General features: G+C 43.4%; 1 protein-coding gene across 11 annotated transcripts in view; it reads left to right on the forward strand.

Annotated features, from left to right (window-relative positions):
- ncor1 (nuclear receptor corepressor 1) overlaps positions 1-20,112 on the forward strand; it is a 345,530-nt gene that overhangs the window by 49,680 nt on the left and 275,738 nt on the right. For all 11 annotated transcript variants that reach the window (XM_080211013.1, XM_080211017.1, XM_080211019.1 and 8 more), the window contains exon 3: positions 18,251-18,369. In XM_080211013.1, coding sequence (XP_080067139.1) covers positions 18,251-18,369 — 119 coding nt within the window. The remainder of the gene's footprint in view (positions 1-18,250; positions 18,370-20,112) is intronic.

A 20,112-nucleotide genomic window follows, 5' to 3' on the forward strand; every position in this document is an offset into this window, starting at 1 on the left:
TTGCTGACAGCTGAGAAGGGATATTCCCAGTTAGACAAGGAAGATACAACCATTGTCTTTGCTGTGATACGGTTTCATCAATATCTCTATGGTCATCTATTCATTGTACGTACTGACCACAAGTGTGAAGTCCATGATGCTTACCTTTGCACCCCCTGAGTGAAAGATTTAGCCAGGTCATACCTTAGGTGGCCTAATATGAATCAGGATTTGGGGATTAAGATGAAATCCTGTTGTGTGTTAGCTGAACCAAAAGATGGCGCCACGAGTACCATTACATTTGTGGGAGGGGCTTGATGGTCTGTGGTCCCGACTTCATGTGGACTTTGTAGGGCCTTTTATGAGTCATATGTTTCTAGTTACTGTGGACACACATTGTAAGTGGTTACAAGTACACATCTTGAGCAACATTATAGCTCCCATTACAATAAAGAAACTACACCAAGTTTTTGCAACTCATGGTTTGCCGGATTTTCTTGTTTCTGAAAATGGTGCAACAGTTCTGAGTGATTTGTTCCTGTAGTTCATGCAAAGGAATGGAAAACGGCATCCATATACTGTGCCTTTTCATCCAGCTACAAATGGTTTAGCAGAGCGAACTGTTCAGGCACTGAAAGAAGGAGAAAGGCAGCTGATACCTTGGGAATCTGGCTCTCCCAGTTCTTGTTTCAATATGGGAACCTGAATTGTAGCTCCAATGTACAGGAGGTTGAGAATAGGGAGATCATGGATAAAGTTTCAAGGTTGCAGCAGTGTATTGGCAGGTGGGAGGTTGGTTTGAAGTGTGTATACTTTAATGCTAGGAGCAGACGGAACAAGTTGGATGAACTTGCAGCCTGGATTGGTGCCTGGGACTTCGATGTTTTGGCCATTTCGGAGACTTGGATAGAGCAGGGACAGGAATGGTTGTTGCAGGTTCCGGGGTTCAGATGTTTGTCAGAGCAGAGAAGGTGGTAGAAGAGGGGGAGGCATGGCGTTGTTAGTCAAGGACAGTATTATGGTGGCAGAAAGGACGTTTGATGTGGACTCGTCAACTGAGGTAGTATGGGCTGAGGTTAGAAACAGGAAAGGAGAGGTCATCTTGCTGGGAGTTTTTATAGGCCTCCAGAAAGTTCCAGAGATGTAGAGGAAAGGATTGCAAAGATGATCCTGGATAGGAGCAAAAGTAACAGGGTAGTTGTTGTGGGGGACTTTAACTTTACAAATATTGATTGGAAAAGCTATAGTTCAAGTATGTTAGAGGGGTCAGTTTTTGTCCAATGTGTGCAGGAAGGTTTCCTGACACAGTATGTAGATAGGCCAACAAGAGGTGAGGCCACATTGGATTTGGGTACTGGGTAATGAACCAGACCAGGTCTAAGACTTGGAGGTAGGTGAGCACTTTGGTGATAGTGACCACAATTCGGTTACGTTTACCTTAGTGATGGAAAGGGATAGGCATATACCGAAGGGCAGGAGTTAGAGGGGGCGTTAAGAAGAGCTAGAAGAGGACATGAGAAGACTTTGGCAGGTAGGAACAAGGAGAACCCTAAAGCTTTCTATAGGTATGTCAGGAACAAAAGATTGATTAGGGCAAGATTAGGGCCAGTCAGAGACAGTAGTAGGAAGTTATGCGTGGAGCCTGAGGAGATAGGAGAGGAACTAAATGAATATTTTTCATCAGTATTCGCACAGGAAAAAGTCAATGTAGTCGAGGAGAATACTGAGATACAGGCTTTTAGACTAGACGGGATTGAGGTACATAAGGAGGAGGTGTAAGCAATTTAGTGTTAGCAAAGTATGAAAATAGATAAGTACCCTGGCCAGGATGGGATTTATACAAGGATTCTCTGGGAGGCTAGGGATGAGATTGCAGAGCCTTTGGCTTTGATCTTTTGTCATCATTGACTACAGGTATTGTGCCAGAAGACTGGAGGATAGCAAATGTCCCCTTGTTCAAGAAGGGGAGTAGAGACCATCCTGGAAATTGTAGACCGGTGAGCCTTACTTCTGTTGTGGGCCAAGTTTTGGAAAGGATTATAAGGGATAGGATTTATAATCATCTAGAGAGAAATAAATTGATTAGGGATAGTCAACACGGTTTTGTGAAGGGTAGGTCGTGCCTCACAGAGCTTATTGAGTTCTTTGAGAAGGTGACCAAAGAGGTGGATAAGGGTAAAGCAGTTGACATGGTGTATACACATTTTAGCAAAGCGCTTGATAAGGTTCCCCATGGTAAGCTACTGCAGAAAATAAGGATGCATGGGATTGAGGGTGATTTAGCAGTTTGGATCAGGAATTGGCTAGCTGATAGAAGACAGAGGGTGGTGGTTGATGGGAAATATTCAACCTGGAGTTCAGTTACTAGTGGTGTACCGCAGGGATCTGTTTTGGGGCCACTGCTGTTTGTCATTTTTATAAATGACCTAGATGAGGGTGTAGAAGGATGGGTTAGTAAATTTGCGGACGACACTAAAGTCGGAGGAGTTGTAGACAGTGAGGATGGATGTTACAGTTTGCAGAGGGACATAGATAAGCTGCAGAGCTGGGCTGAGAGGTGGCAAATGGAGTTTAATGTGGAAAAGTGTGAGGTAATTCACTTTGGAAAGAGTAATAGGATTACCGAGTATTGGGCTAATGGAAGGACTCTTGGTAGTGTGGATGAGCAGAGAGATCTCGGTGTACATGTGCATAGATCCCTGAAAGTTGGCACCCAGGTTGATAAGGTTGTTAAGAAGGCGTACAGTGTGTTAGCTTTCATTGGTAGAGGGACTGAATTTCGGAGCCGTGAGATCATGTTGCAACTGCACAAAACTGTGGTGCAGCTGCACTTGGAGTATTGCGTACAGTTCTGGTTGCCGCATTATAAGAAAGATGTGGAAGCATTGGAAAGGGTGCAGAGGAGGTTTACCAGGATGTTGCCTGGTATGGTGGGAAGATCTTATGAGGAAAGGCCGAGGGACTTGAGGTTGTTTTTGTTAGAGAGAAGAAGGTTAAGAGGTGACCTAATTGAGGCATACAAGATGATCGGAGGATTAGATAGGGTGGACAGTGAGAGCCTTTTTCCTTGGATGGTGATGGCTAACACGAGGGGACATAGCTTTAAATTGAGGGGTGATAAATATAGGATGGATGTCAGAGGTAGGTTCTTTACTCAGGGTAGTATGGGTGTGGAATGCCCTGCCTGCAGCAGTTGTGGACTCGCCAACTTTAAGGGCATTCAAATGGTCATTGGATAGGCATTTGGATAATATTGGAATAGTTTAGGTTAGAGGGTCATTAGATTGGTTCCACTGGTCGGCACAACATTGAGGGCCGAAGGGCCTGTACTGCGCTGTAATGTTCTATGTTCTAATATCAGATCATACCACCAACAACAGTAGTACTCTCACCGGCTGAATTACTGATGGGTAAGAAGCCAAAGTCTCACCTGGATCTGCTACATCCACCTGGCAAAGTGAGAGTGGGAAGAGACAGGAAAAGCAGAAGGAGAGACGTGATGACCATGCAAGGAGAGACATTTAAACCCGAATTGTCTGTGTGAGGAACCCTGGCAGTAACCAGCACTGGCTGCTTGGGGTCATTCTCAACCAAAGTGGTCCAGTATCTTTGGTGAAACTGACCAATGGAAGAGTCGTCGGCAGGCACCAGGATGACATTGGTCTATGCCGTGACGGGGAGACGGCAAAACATTCCAGATAACACGGTAAAATGAAATGCAGCTGTGGACAGTTGACAAGGATTTCCAGTGGACTCTACTCCAGGAGAGGATGAGAGACATTCGTGCACAGACCCTCAACTTATTCCTGTGCCCATGAGTCCAGCTCCACTGAAACTAACCTCCCAGTGTCTATGGAGTCACCAGTAGTACTGCGCAGATTGAAGTGTCATTGAAAAGCCCCTGAAAGACTGATGTATAACTGGGGTATGAATTTCATTATGTTTCTTTTCTTAAGGGGGATTGAAATTAAATGGGGAGAAGTATATAGTCACATCTTTCTATTTGAATGTATGTACTGATGTATTTAGCGTTCTGAGTCCATGCTGTACAGTATTTTGATATTCTGATAAGAAGATTGAATATCGCAACGCGTTTGACTACCTTTTTGTGGCTGAGTTAGTCAGGACACCAAATTTAGCTACGGTACGTTCAGTTCTTTCATCCATATCATTGATGTGGATTGTAAATAATTAAGGCCCTAGCACTGATCCAAGTGGCACTCCACTGTTTGCAGTTTGCCAAGCTGAAAAGGGTCATTTACCCCTGCTTTCTGCCTCTGACTAGCATGAATAAAGAATTGATTAACTAATATGTTGTCCCTATGCCATGTTCTCTTGTGTAGTAGCCTTTGATGTGACATCAGATGCTTTTGGAAATCAAAGTATACACAGCTATAGGTTTCTCTTTAACACATTGTTTCTTGAAAGGGATATTCAGCCATGATCACATTGAATAGTAGAGCAGGCTCAGTGGGCTGAATGGCCTACTTCTGCACCTATATTCCTCATGAATTATTTAAACAGGACTTCCTTTTCGCAAAGCCATGTTGACTCTTCTTGGTCACAACGATTTTCCAAGTATTCTGCTATAACCACTTTAATAATAGATTGTACTGATTTTCCTATGACAAATGTTCCGCAAACTGGCTTGTAGTTGCTTGCTTCCTGCCTCCCCCTCCTCTTGAATAAAGGTGTTACACTAGCTATTTTCCAATCCACTGGGACTCTTCCAACTCTAAGGAATTTTGGAAGATCGTATCCAAGGCAGCTACGATCTCTTGCAGCCATTTCTTTTAAGACCCCCAGATGCCAGCCATCTGGTCCGAGGGATTTGTCAGCCTTTCAGTCTTAGTGTTCCCAGTACCTTTTCCTTGGTGGTGGTGTTCATTTTAAATTCCTCCCTCCTGTTCACCTTTTGATTTTCAAGTATTTTTGGGAAGCTTCCCATGTCTTCTGAAAACAAAAATAAAAGATCTGTTCAATGCCATTTCCTTGTTTTCCATGATGAATTCCCCAGCCATACATTCCAGAGGACCATACACTTCCTATGTAAGGTGCTTGTAGAAAATCTTACTGTCTGTATTTATATTAATAGCTAGCTTTCTCTCCTGCTCACCTTCCTTCTTTTCTAGTAATTCTTTGATTTTTAAACTCTGATCAATCTTCTGACCTACTACTGATCTTTGCAGATTTGTACACATATTCAATATGATGCAATTCTTAACTTATTTATTCAGGATGACATATCCTTCTGGTCTGTCACTCTGGGGTAAATTTTTGCTGAGAATTATTAAATATCTCCTTTAAAGTCTGTCACTGCATCTTTACTCTCCTACTTTTTGCCCTGGTTTCCCTGTTCACTTTAATCAGCTCTACCTTCAGACCCTTATGATTACTATTATTAAGGTTTAAATTATTAGTCTTAAACTCACATTTCTCACCTTCAGATGGAACAATGAAAATCTAACATGTTGCGATTGCTGTCATCTAAAGACTCCTTTACCATGAGGTTATTTATTTATCCTGTTTCATTGCTCATGAGTCTTTTAAGCCAAGTTTGCATTAAATGGTGGATCAAACTTGGCATGCTAAATGGCCTATTCCTGTTTCCATGTTCCTGTGTTTCCTATTATCAGGTCTGAAATATCCTGCTGAGTTTTTCCAGCATTTGCAACATTTTGTTTTATTATTAGAATAGCCTGCTCTAAGAAATTGTCCTGAATACACTCGAACTAATTTTCTAGCAAACTTTTGCCAATCTGATTTGTGCAATCTACATGTAGCATTCAGCTGTTTTGTCCATGTTTGAACCAAGGCTCTAATGCGGTCAAGAGCGGAGTGACCTTGGCGAATCCAAACTGGGCATCGCTGAGCAGGTGCTGCTTGGTAGCACTGTCAGTGGCCTCTTCCATCACTGATCGTTGGGGCAATAATTGGCTGAGTTGGATTTGTCCTGCTGTTTGTGTACAGGACATACCTGGGCAATTTTCATTGTTGCGTAGATGCCAATGTTGGAAGAGCTTGACGAGGGGAGCGGCAAGGTCTGGAGCACAAGTCTTCAGTACTATTGTCAGAATGTTATCAGGGCCCATTGTCTTTGCAGTATCTAGTGACTCTGTTTTTTGATATCACGTGGAATGAATCGCTGGACGCTGGCATCTGTGATGCTGGGGACCTCTGGAGGAGATCCAGATGGATCATCCACTCAGCACTTTTGGCTGAAGATTGCAGCGAATGCTTCAGCCTTATCTTTTGCACTGATGTGCTGGACTCCTCCATCATTGCGATTGGGGATATTTGTGGAGTCTCCTCATCCAGTGAGTTGTTTAATTGTCCACCACCATTCATGACCAGATGTGGCAGGACTGCAGAGCTTAGATCTGATCTGTTGGTTGTGGGATCGCTTAGCTCTGTCTGTCACTTGCTGTTTTTTCCATTTGGCGTGCAAGTAATCCTGTTTGGTAGCTTCACTGGGTTGACATCCCATTTTTAGGTATGCCTGGTGCTGCTTCTGACCTGCTCTCCTGCACACTTCTATTACTATAGGTTTTCTAAGTATCCAGTTATAACCTTTCTACTGATTAATTAAAATATATTATTATTATACACAGAATGGCATTAAATTAAGTGGGCTATAGTTTCCTGTTTTCTGCCCCTTGCCTTCTTGAATAGAGGAGGAATGTTTGCAAGATTTGGGTCTGATGGAACATTCCCGGAATCAAGGGAAATTTTGAAAATCAACATCAACACCTCTGCCTCAGTAGCCACCTCTTTTAAAACCTCTGGGTGCAATCCATCAGCATTTGGAGCCTCAGCCCACAACTCGATCAGTTTGTTCAGTACTGCTTAATGAGTGATAATTCCACCAAGCTTCCAAAGAACAAAGAAAATTACAGCACAGGAACAGCCCTTTGGCCTTCCAAGCCTGCACCAACCATGCTGTCTGACGTCACTAAAATCCCCCACCCTCCTGGAACTATTTCCTTCTCTTCCTAATCTATTCATGTACTTGTCAAGAAGCCCCTTAACAGTCACTACTACATCTGCTTCCATTACCTCCCCCGGCAACGAATTCCAGGCACCCACTACTCTCTATGTTTAAAAAAAAAACAGCTCGTACATCTCCTTTAAATGTTGCCCCTTGCACCTTAAACGTCTGCCCCCTAGTAATTGACTCTTGCACCCTGGGAAAAAGCTTCTGACTATCCACTCTGTCCGTGCCTCTCCTAACCTTGTAGGCTTTCAGGTCTCCCCTCAACCTCCGTCGCTCCAATGAGAACAAACCAAATTTCTCCAACTTCTCCTCATAGCTAATGCCCTCCATACCAGGCAACATCCTGGTAAATCTTTTCTGTACCCTCACCAAATCCTCCACATCCTTCTGGTAGTGTGGCAACCAGAATTGAACACTATATTCCAAGTGAGGCCTAACTAAGGTTTTCTATAAAGCTGCAACATAACTTGCCAATTTTTAAACTCAGTACCCCGGCTGATGAAGGCAAACATGCCGTATGCCTTCTTGACTACCTTCTCCACCTGCATTGCCACTTTCAGTGATCTGTGTACCTGTACACCCAGATCCCTTTGCCCATCAATATTCTTAAGGGTTCTGCAATTTATTGTATGTTTCCTATATGTATTAGACCTTCCAATATGCGTTACCTCATATTTTTCCGGATTAAATTCCCATCTGCCCTCTCTCCACCCAAGTCTCTAACTGATCATTATCTTGTTGTATCCTCTGATGGTCTTCATCACTATCTGCAAATCCACCAGCTTTTGTGTTGTCTGCAAACTTACTAATCAATCCAGTTACATTTTTCTCCAAATCATTTATATATATATATATATTACTAACAGCAGAGATCCCACCTGAGGAACACCACTTGTCACAGCCCTCCATTCAGAAACGAACCCTTCCACTGCTACCATCCGACTTCTTTGACCGAGTCAGTTTTGTATCCACCTTGCCAGCTCACCTCTGATCCCATGCGACTTCACCTTCTGCACCAGTCTGCCTTCCCTCTCCCTTCCATCTCCAGATTTACAGCTATTACTGGAATGTTTTCTGTATTTTCTATAGTGAAAACAGAAGCGAAATGTTTGTTAATTTCATCTACCATTTCCTTATTATCGGCTATTAACTCCCCATTCTCGCACTCTGAAGGACTAGCACCTACTTTACTCACTGTTTTCATTTTCAAATACCTGTAGAAACTAGAATCATTGAGATATATGCACAGAAAAAGGCCCGTCGGCCCAACTCGTCCATGCCTGAACCGAACTAGTTCCATTTGCCTGCGTTTGGCCCATATCCCTCTAAACCTTTCCTATTCATGTATCTAAATGTCTTTTTTGATGAAATGTTGTCATTGTATCTGCCTCTACCACCACCTCTGGCAGCTCATTCCATATACACACCACCCTCTGTGTGGAGAAGTTGCCTCTTAGATCCCTTTTACAATCTTTTTTCCCTTTTCTTAAACCTATGCACTCTAGTTTTGAACTCTACCCAAGGAAAAGACTTTGGCTTTTCACATTATCTACGCTCCTCATGATTTTATAAACCTCTTTAAGGTCACACTCATCTTCCTAAGCTCCAGGGAAAAGAGTCCCAGCCTATCGAGCTTCTCCTTATAACTCTTCCAGTCCTGGTAACTTCCTTGTTAATCTTTTTTGCACCCTTTCCAATTTAATTACATCCATCCTAAAGTAGGGCGACCAGAATTGTTCACAGTACTCCAAATATGGCTTCAACGATGACTTGTACACTTGTAACATAACGTCCCAACTCCTGTACTCATTGCTTGACTGATGAAGGACAATGCACCAAATACCTCCTTCACCACTGTCTACCTATGACACCACTTTCAAAGAACTATGTACATGCACCCCTAGGTCTGTTTGACAGTATTCCCAGGGTCCTAACATTAACTGTGCAAATCCTGCCCTGGTATATCTGACCAAAATGCAACACCTCACATTTATCTGAATGAAACTCCATCTGCTACACCTCAGCCCACTGGCCCAGTTGATCAAGATCTGTTGTAGTCTTAAATAATCTTTACTGTCCACCACACCAATTTTGGTGTATCTGCAAGCTTACTAATCATGCTTCCAATATTCTCATCCAAATCGTTTATATAAATGAGAAACAGCAGTGGACCCAGCACCGATCTTTGTGGCATACCGCTGGTCATGGGCCTCCAATTTGAAAAACAGCCTTCTGCCACCATCCTCTTGTCTCCTACCAACAAGACAATTTTGTATGCAATTGGCTAGTTCTCCCTGAATCCAATGTTATCTAATCTTACTTACCAATCTACCATGTGGGACCTTGTCAATAGCCTTACTAAAGTCCGTGTAGACGATGTCTACCATACTGTCCTCATCTATTTTCTTGCTCACCACTTCAAAAAACACTATCAAATTTGTTTGACTTGATTTCCCACGCACAGTCGTGCTGACTATCTCTAATCAGTCCTTGCCTTTCCAAGTGTATGTAAAACCTGTCTCTCAGAATCTACTCCAACAACTTACCCACCGTTGATGTTATGCTCACCTGTCTATAGTTCTCTGGCTTTTCCCTGCAGCCTTTCGTAAATAACATTTGCCTCCCTTCAGTCTTCTGGCACCTCATCCGTGGCTGTGGAGGATACAAACATCTCTTCCTAGAGGCCCCGCAATTTCTTCCCTAACTTCTTTCAGTGCCCTGAGATATACTTGATCAAGTCCTGGGATTTATTTATTTTCATTCTATTTTAAGACCACCAGCAGCTCTTTAATGTGGATGCTTTTCAAGACATCAGTGTTTGCTTTTGCAAGGTTCCTATTTTTCATGACTTTTTCCACAATAAATGCTGATGGCAAATTTTTCGTTTAGGATCTGCCATGTGCTATGGCTCCACGCACACACAACCTTGTTAATCTTTAAGGGGCACTATCCTCTCCCTAGTTACTCTTTGGCTGTTAATATACTTGTAAAATCCCCTTGGATTCCCCTTTACCTTATCTGCCAAAACTATTTCATGTCCCCTTTTTATCCACATGATTTCTCTTCTACATAGAACACTACAGCACAAACAGGCCCTTTGGCCTACAAGTTGCGCTGATTATATCCCTACCTACCAGGCCTATCTATAACCCTCAATCCCATTAAATCCCATGTACTCATCCAGAAGTCTCTTAAAAGACCCCAATGAGTTTGCCGCCACCACCACCGAGGCAGCCGATTCCACTCATCTACCACCCTCTGAGTGAAAAACTTACCCCTGACATCTCCTTTGCACCAACTCCCCAGCACCTTAAACCTGTGTCCTCTCGTAGCGACCATTTCAGCCCTGGGGAGTAGCCTCTGAGAATCCACCCTATCTACCTCTCAACATCTTATAAACCTCTATCAGAACTCCTCTTAACATTCGTCTCTCCAGGGAGAAAAGACCTAGCTCCCTCAACCTATCCTCATAAGACATGCCACCCAATCCAGGCAACATCCTTGTAAATCTCCCCTGTACCCCTTCAATAGCTTCATCGTCCTTCTTGTAGTGAGACAACCAGAACTGTGCACAGTACTCCAAGCGGGGTCTGACAACGGTCTTATAAAGTTGCAGCATTATCTCCCGACTCCTAAACTCAGTCCCTCGATTAATGAAGACTAGTACACCATACCCCTTCTTGACCACATCCTCCACCTGCGAGGCCGATTTAAGAGTCCTATTGACCCGGATCCCAAGGTCCTTCTGCTCCTAAGAATATAAGAACACAAGAAATAGGAGCAGGAGTAGGCCATCTAGCCCTTCGAGCCTGCCCCGCCATTCAATAAGATCATGGCTGATCTGAAGTGTATCAGTTCTACTTTCCCGTTTTCTCCCCATAACCCTTAATTCCCTTGTCTATCAGAAACCTCTGTACCCATGACTTAAATATATTTAGCGAGGTAGCCTCCACCACTTCAACGGGCAGAGAATTCCAGAGATTCACCACCCTTTGAGTGAAGAAGTTCCTCCTCAACTCTGTTCTAAACTGCTCCCCCCCCGCCCCCTTTATCTTGAGGCTGTGCTCTCTAGTCCTGCTATCCTTTCTAAGCGGGAAGGATGTCTCTACCTCTACCCTGTCCATCCCCTTCATAAGATCCCCCCTCATCCATCTAAACTCCAACAAGTACAGACCTAGTCTAGTTAGTTTCTCTTCATAGTCCAACCCCCTCATCTCCGGTATCAGCCTAGTGAATCTCCTCTGCACTCCCTCCAAGGCCAATATATCCTTGCGCAAGTGCGGTGACCAAAACTGCACACAGTACTCCAGCTGCAGCCTCACCATTGGACCTGCCAAAATGGACCACTACACGTTTATCCGTGTTGAAGTCCATCTGCCACTTCTCCGCCCAGTCTTGCATCCTATCTATGTCTCGCTGCAACTTCTGACATCCCTAGTTCGATGCTGCTATCTATTCTACGTTTCTAGCTAGTTGCCTCTCATACTCTATTTTCTTTCTCCTGATTAATCCGTTAGCTATTTTCTGCCATTCCTTATATTCTGACGAATCGTCTGATCTGCCCCTCACCTTCGTACAGTTGTATTTTTTTTCTTAAGTTTGCTCTTTTTAACTTCATTAGCTAACCAAGGAAATCTGAGGGTCCTCCCCTCAGAATTTAGAATATGCTTATTCTGAAAAATCTCCTTCAGTGTCTGCCGCTGCTTCTCTATTAAGTGGGACCTGAATACTGAAGGGTAATTGGCATTTTGAAAAGACAGTAGGTCACAAGTAGGCCAGACAAGGTAAAGATAACAGATTTCCTTCTGTAAAGTACATTAATCAACCAGTCAAGTTTTTACAACAACCAATGATAGTTATCCATGGTTACTATTGTTGATAGGCTTTCAATTCCGGATTTGTTAATTGAATTTCAATCCCACCAGCTGCCGGGACCCAGGTATTCGGGGAATCCAGTTCTGGTCACCTTTAGGTACAACGTGAGAGCTATTGAGAGGATTCAAAGGAGATTTACCAAAACGATTTCAGGTCTTGTGTGACTGTGTGACATTTGCACATTCTCCCACTGTCTGCATAGATTTCCTCCAGGTGCTCGATGTTCCTCTCTCAGTCCCAAGATATCACTTGTGTCACTTCTTTGTCCTCATTCTTAAAGGTAAAATGACCATGTTCATCTGGAGTATTTGGTAAGGTTCTGGTACCTATTTAGGTGACTGCTAAGGCCGATTTTCACCCAGAAGCTTCTGCTGAAAACAGGATAGGATACTGCAGACTTGAGCTTTGAACAGGTTTCTGGGCCAGGATTTCCTCTCCATGCGTTTTCTAACTGCCTTTGATATGTGCTTGTTTTCAAAGAAGGTCACACACTGCATCTTATTTAGTTGCACCGGGTGTAGTGATTCTTAGTGAGTTTTCCCAGGGCTTGACGTCGATATCTAAATGCCAAAGTGAAGCCTTCAGAGTGTCAATGGAGCATTTCCTTTTATCGCCATGAAGGCAATAAATGCTGGGCAGCCAAATCCCTTGAATGAATTTAAAAAACCCACTTCCCAGTCTTGAGCTTTCCGTAGACAATCTGCTTTGGTGAGTGAGTGCACCAGCAAACAAGTCCAGACTCTGGACAAAGGATCTGTATCTGAATGCACAGGACATTCAAAACATGACGGATGAATTGTTAGCGCAGGTAAAAATAAATATCTTTGATCTGATAGCTATCACAGAGACATGGTTGTTATGTGACCAGGGCTGGGACCTGAATACTGAAGGGTAATTGACATTTTGAAAAGAAAATAAGCTAGGAGAAGGTGGTGGAGTATCTGTGTTAATGAACATCTCTAGTACAGTAGTGAGAGATGACCTTAGTTTGTAACAGCAAGACATAGAAGCAAAGCAAAATACTATGGGTACTGCAAATCTCAAATTAAATCAGAAAAGGATGGAAAACTCAGGAGGTCTGGCAGCATGGGAAATAATAATAGAATTGTACTGGGTCTCCAAGCCTTGCTGCAGTTCATATACAAATTGCTTCTCTGTATTTTCCCCATTGTAGAATTCATGGGCAATATAGCAGTCTGTTGAATTCAGAGCCCTCTTTCCCTACTCCATGTGATGCTGCGCCTCCTCCCCCAGGAGGAAAAAAGAATTAATGCTGAGCCAGAATGACTCCTCTTCAGAGCTGCCCTGATGTTACAGGGATTCAAACTAAGCTAGAATTTTAGAATAAATTCTAAATAATTAAATTTATTTCAATTATTAAAATTGAAATAAAATCTCAACTTTATTTGAGATTTGCAGTACCCTTAGTATTTTGCTTGTGAAACAGAAGGAAATCTGTTATCTTTACCTTGTCTGGCTGACTTGTCAGCAACGTAGTTGACTCTTAACTACTCTCTACAATGCTACTCGGTTCAAGGGAAATTGCGGGTGGCAGCAAATGCTGGATTTCCCACCGATCCCCAAAACTGTTCAAAGAATAAGGAAAACAAAATTGAGGCTCAGTGGGGAAAAAAAGAATCAGTGTCAGCTTGGGTGAAATAAGAGGCTTCAGAACAGAAAGTAGGAACTTGGAGTAAATGGTTGTTTGACTGGAGGACCATACACAGTGGTGTTTCCCAAGGTTTGTCGCTAGGAGCACTGCTGTTTTGATATTTACATAAATGACTTGGACATTGAAATGTAGAGTAAAATTTCAGAATTTGCCCAAGATACCAAATGTGGAACTGTGACACACTGTGAGAATGATGCCAAATGACTGTCAGCCTAACTGGATGGGCAGACAAGTAGTAGAAGTAATTTAATAGAAGTAGCTGGGTCAGAATCCTGGAATTTCCCTAACGGCATTGTGGCTCAATCTACAGCACATGGACTCCAGCAATTTAAGAAAGTGGCTCACCACTACCTTCTCAAGGACAGCTAGGGTTGGACAATAAATGCTGGCAACCAGCGACACCCATATAACACGAATAATTAAAAAAAAGATGATGAACAAAGAGCAAAGAGATGTCAGAAATGTCTCACTGCTAATTTCAGAATGACAGCAGGACTTTGTTTTAAAGCTTTCAAATGGCTTTTTCGACCTTGGTGTAGATCAGGGTGTTGCTGAGACTGAACCGGATGGACTATTAAGGGACAGAATTGAGGGCAGTCGAATATACCCACTTCCTTGGTCGGCCTTATCTTTCCTTTTAATATTTGTGTGCTTGTAAAGAACTTTTGGGTTTTAAGTTATCTTGTGGCATGCCAAGCATCCACAATATATTGAGACAGTAACAAATGAGGTGGGCTGGTCACGTAACCTGAATGTTTGATGAGCATGGTTATCTTTTCCTTGAAGAATGAACACACCTCCCTCTCCTTCTCCTTCTGTCCCCTCCCCTTCCCTTCTCATTTAGCTCTCTTCTGTACTTTCTATATTTAACTTGCTCATTCTGGTAAACAAAAGGTTAAATGTCTGCTGATTCCGGAAATAGCTATGAGTCTGTGTCATGCATGTATCTAAATGCATTGATCCTAAAAACTTTGTTAGCCCTCTGGTTAATGCAGTGGCGAGCAGTTTGTCCGCATCGATATGTGGTTCCCTCTCCAGGGCGCGATGCTTCCTGTGCTGTTGTACTGTGCTGTCTGGTAAATCCCTTTCTTGGCATTAGCACAAAGAATGATCTAAATGCATGAAGAGAACAGAACATAAATATAATGCTAAATTTGGCAGGCCTGGGTCACAGTGAGAGGAGCAGCCACTATTAAATCCTGTATAAACAATGCAGCCAGAAATCAGTCATGTGTCGGCTGGATAGTCTGGAGATTTGGCAGGGTCCAAAACATGCATTTAACACTCAGTATGACAGGAACAGAATGCATGCAAGGCACTGTGAAAGCAAGCATCTGCGAGTATGAGAGGCGGACCGCAGGGGTGGGGAGCAGGAAAAAGATGCAGGAATTTTCTAGGGATGGACAGTGGTTGGAAGTATCACATCCCATTGTTAATTAGAAAAATGGTTTCTTAGAAAACTTAGAACTTGGAATCCCTACAGTTCAGAAAGAGGCCATTCGGCCCATCAAGTCTGCACCGATCACAATCCCACCCAGGCCCTGCTCCCATATCCCTACATATTTACCCACTAATCCCTCTAACCTATACATCTCAGGACACTAAGGGCAATTTTAGCACAGCCGATCAATCTAACCCGCACATCTTTGGACTGTGGGAAGAAACCGGAGCATCCGGAGGAAACCCACGCAGACACGAGGAGAATGTGCAAACAGTGACCCAAGCCGGGAATCAAACCCAGATCCCTGGAGCTGTGAAGCAGCAGTGCTAGCAACAGTGCTAATCACTGTGCTACCGTGCCACCCCTTGCCGGTTCAAATCTCAGATTGTGTCTAGATTGTTTCTCAAGCTTCAGTTGATGTAGTTTCTGTGGATTTTAGGAAATCCTTTGACAAGGTCCCAGGAGACTGGTTAAGGAGGTTAAAGCTCAGGGAACTTGGTGAGATGGATCTGAAAGTGGCTTAGTCAATAGGATACAAAAGGTATTGGTAAAAGGCTGTTTGAGTGACTGGAGGCCAGTGTCCAGCAGCATACCATAAGGTTCACTGTTTGGATCCTTATTATTTGTCATATACATAAATGATAAAGATGGCAATGTGGGGGGAACGGTGAGCAAGTTTGCAGATGACAAAGATATGCAGAAGGACAAGTAATATTGAGGATGTGGAGGGGCAGACAGATTAGTAGAGTGGGCAAAGAAATGGCAGATGGAATATAATGTGGAAAAGTGTGAGGTTATGCACTTTGGAAGGAGGAATGGAGACATAGACGATTTTCTAAATGGGGAAATGCTTAGGAAATCAGAAACACAGAAGGACTTGGGAGTCCTTGTTCAAGATTCTCTTAAGGTTAATGTGCAGGTTCAGTCAGCAGTTAGGAAGGCAAATGCATTAATAGCATTCATGTCGAGAGGGCTTGAACATAACAGCAGGGATGTATATGGCTTTGGTTAGACCCCATTTGGAGTATTGTGAGCAGTTTTGGATCCCATATCTAAGGAAGGATGTACTGGCCTTGGAAAGGGTCCAGAGGAGGTTCACAAGACTGATCCCTGGAATGAAGAGTTTGTCATATAAGGAACAGCTGAGGACTCTGGGTCTATTCATTAGAGTTTAGAAGGATGAGGGGGGGGGGCCTTATTGAAACTTACAGGATACGCAATAGAGTGGACGTGGAGAGGATGTTTCCACTCGGAGGAAAAACTAGAATCAGAGGGCACAATCTCAGGCTGAAGGGACAATCCTTTAAAAAAGAGATGAGGCGGAATTTCTTCAGCCAGAGTGTGGTGAATCTGTGGAATTCTTTGCCGCAGAAGATTGTGGAGGCCGGGTCGTTGAACCTCTTTAAGACAGGGGTAGATCGGTTCTTGATTAATAAGGGGATCAAGGGTTATGGGGGAAAGGCAGGAGAATGGAGATGAGAACAATATCAGCCATGGATGAATGGTGGAGCAGACTTGATGGGCCGAGCGGCCTAATTCTGCTCCTATGTCTTATGGTCTTATGACACCAAGATTGGTAAGATGATCAATAGTGAAGCAGAAATTGTGGGTTACAAGAAGATATAAATGGCTTGGTCAGATGGGCAGAACCAGTGGCTGATTGCATTTAACTCTGGTAAGTGCAAGGTGATGCACGATGGAAGAAGAAACAAGGCGAGGGAGTATTTAATGAATGACAGCACACTGGGAAACCCGGAGGAACAAATGGATCTTGGGGTAATTATTTACAGACCCCTGAAGTCGGCAGAGAATGTGAGTAGGATAGTTAAAAAGGCATATAGGACACTTCTTTCATCAGTTGTAGTATAGAGTGAAAGAGCAAGGAGGTAATGTTGGAGTTGTACAGAGCATTAGTTAGGTCACAGCTGGAGTACTGTATGCAGTTCTGGTCACCTCAATAGGAATAATGTGATAGCATTAGAGGGGGTACAGAGGAGGTTCACCAGGATGTTGTCTCGGATGGAGCACTTGAGCTATAAGGAAAGACTAGATAGGCTTTGATTGTTTTCTTTATGGCTGAGGTGATGGGGTGCATGATTGAGATGAATAAGATTATGAGGGGTATAGAGAGAGCAAGTAGGGAGCAGCTGTTCACCTTGGGTTCAATCACCAGAGGACATAGTTTTAGGGTGAGGGGCAGGAAATTCAGAGGGGATTTTAGAAAAACATTTTTCACTCAGAGAGTGGTGGGAATCTAGAATCCACTGCCTGGGAAGGTAGTGGAGGCTGAAAACCTCACAACCTTTAAAAAGTATTTGGATGAGCACTTGAAATATCATAACATTCCAGGATATGGGACAAGTGCAGGAAAATGGGATTAGTACGCCTTTAGTGGCAGTTATTGTTGGTGCAGACTCAATGGGCCGAAGGGCCTTTTCTGCACTGTTTGACTATGATTCTTAGGTTTCCCAGCAGTTTTGTAGACTTTCACAAATTGTATTGAAGCACCACTTCAATGTATCAAAAGAAAGTAATTTTTGTATTCATTTTCTGCTGCCTGTGTATTTTAGCCTAACTGGAGATAATGTTCAGTGTTAGTTGGTGCTTGTGATGTGTTCAGCTTGATGCCATTTGGATTCCATATCTAAGGAAGGATGTGCTGGCCTTGGAAAGGGTCCAGAGGAGGTTCACAAGAATGATCCCTGGAATGAAGTATACAATATTCACAAATTATTGTCCATAATTCAGTATTCCTTTCGAATAAATACATTGGTCCTCATTGTCAGGAATGGGGCTGAGTGCCTCTTGTCTTTACAAATGATCCATTTCACACCGATATCCCTAGTCTCCTGGCCTGCACAATCAACTCCCCTTAAATCCCAGGCCCTGCCCCTGATCCCCAACCCTTGCTTCCAGCACAAAGAGCTCTTGGGCATACTTGTTAATATTTGCAATGAGTTGTTCAGCTGCCCTTTCCACATTCTTGCCACTCTTTGTCATGCCCAGTGAGTCAAATCTCCTTGAGGCTCGTTTTACCCTGCCCCTGAATATGCCTCTTCTTCTAACTGCTTTGTCACACAGAGTGATGAAGGGGCAGCGCTCTGAAAGCCCGTGATTCCAAATAAACTTGTTGGGCTTTAACCTGGTGTTGTTGGTGTTGTGAGCCTTCTTATTGTACCCATCCCAGTCCAACACTAGCATCTCTGTTATTTTAGGTGCTTGGTATTACTTAAATGCGTTCATTGCTGTATCTGTGAAAATTCTGATCATGTTTGTTGTTGTTTTGCAGGAATTTGCAGTTCCAGATTATCGACCTCACCTCCAGGATTCTCAGCTCCTGCAGCAGCAGCATCAGCAGCTGCGTAGACGTCCGTCACTTCTTTCAGAGTTCCATCCAGTCTCTGACAGGTGAGTGATATTTAGCTTCCGTTGATGGGAGTAACAAACAAATTAGGAACAGGAGTAGGCCACTTGGCCCCTCAAGCCAGTTCTGCCATTCAATAAGATCTGACTGTAATGTGAACTCCACATTATCTCCTGGTAACCTTTCACCCTCTTGCTCATCAAGAACCTGGCTCTGTCTTAAAAATATTCAAAGATTTTGTTTGCTTCCATCGCCTTTTGAGGAAGAAAGTTTCAATGATCCAAGGTCTTTGTATAAGTCGTTCAGTTTCGTTAAGCTGGGAAGCACTTTTGTGTATCTCCCTTGGACTTATTCTAAAGCCACTTATTCCAAGGAGCGAAATCAATGAGCCATGGTATAAGCATATGGGATCTTGGGCTTCATAAGTAGAGGAATTGAATACAAAAAATGGGGAATTTATACCAAACCTTAGTAGGCCTCAGCTAGAGTATTGCATCTGGTCACTATTTCCACACTTTAGGGAAGATGTGAAATCCTTGGGAGAATGCACAGGACATCCGCCAGGATGGTTCCAGTCTTTGGGTGTTTTGGCAACAAGGTTAGGTGGAATTGGTTGTCCTCCATTGAACAAAGAGTGTTAAGGAGAGCTTTGATAGAGATGCACAAGACTTTGTCTAGCTTGGATTGGGTATTCAAGAGAAAATTCTTCCCATTAGCTGATGGTGCAAGAACTGGGGATTACAGATTTAGGCAACTGAAGCAGCGGGAGTGTGAGCAGGAACATTGTTATGCAGTGAATGGCAATGACGTGGATCTCGGATCCCAAGGTTGGTGAAAGCAGAAGCAATCAATGATTTCAAAAGGGATTTGGGTGGAAATAAACTTCTAGAGCAGTGGGGACTGGGCTGAGGAGTGGATTGCTCCACGGAGCCAGCATGGATTAGATGGGCTGAATCACCATCTCCTGTGTTGTAAATGACTTGACTCTATCATCCATCATATCGGGAAAGCACCAGGCCGCTGTACTCGGTGTGGTCCAACCAATGACCCATACAGTGTCAAAATGGTACTCTTTTAGACTGTGGTTCTGTTAATACAATCCAATATTGTATTAACTTTTGCCACTGTGTCTCTTCATTGGTCATGTAATGATCTGTGCACAATAATACCTAGATCTCTTCACTCTCTTAACCACTTTCAGTATTGTCCCCAGCAGTTGGTCCATGTATTTTGTGTTGGTTGAACCAGCATGTATAAAAGGCTTGCATTTATATAGCACTAAAGGACATCTCACTCAGCTTTATGGCTGCATCATGGGATACCAGGGGTAGTGACCAACTGTTTACCCAACAAGAAAGGTTTTAAATAGTGTCTTAAAAGAGGAAAGAGAGCAAGAGAGGTTTAGAGAGGGGATTCCAGAACTTTGGGCTTTGGCATCAGAAGGCTGGGCTGCCAGTGATCTATTAAAATTGAACAAATGCAAGAGGCCAGAGAGCTGGTAAAGGGCTGGAGGAGATTCTAGAATGGGACGACCAAGGCTGCAGAGGAATTGAAACAAGGATGAGGATTTTAAATTCCAGGTGCTGTTTAATGTGTAGTGGAGTGTACTGTAATGTAGGTGAGCCATGGTAAATACATGGAGTTACAGGGATGAGGATGGACCTGGGTGGGATGCTCTTTCGGAAAGTTGGTGCAGACTTGATGGGCTGAATGGCCTCTTTCTGCATTGTAAGGGTTCAATGGGGGCCAATTAGCAATCAATCACCGTGGAGGATTTCGGTGAACAG

Source organism: Carcharhinus amblyrhynchos, chromosome 23 (genome assembly GCF_965287045.1).
Source record: "Carcharhinus amblyrhynchos chromosome 23, sCarAmb.v2.hapA, whole genome shotgun sequence".
NCBI classification, from domain to species: Eukaryota; Metazoa; Chordata; class Chondrichthyes; order Carcharhiniformes; family Carcharhinidae; genus Carcharhinus; species Carcharhinus amblyrhynchos.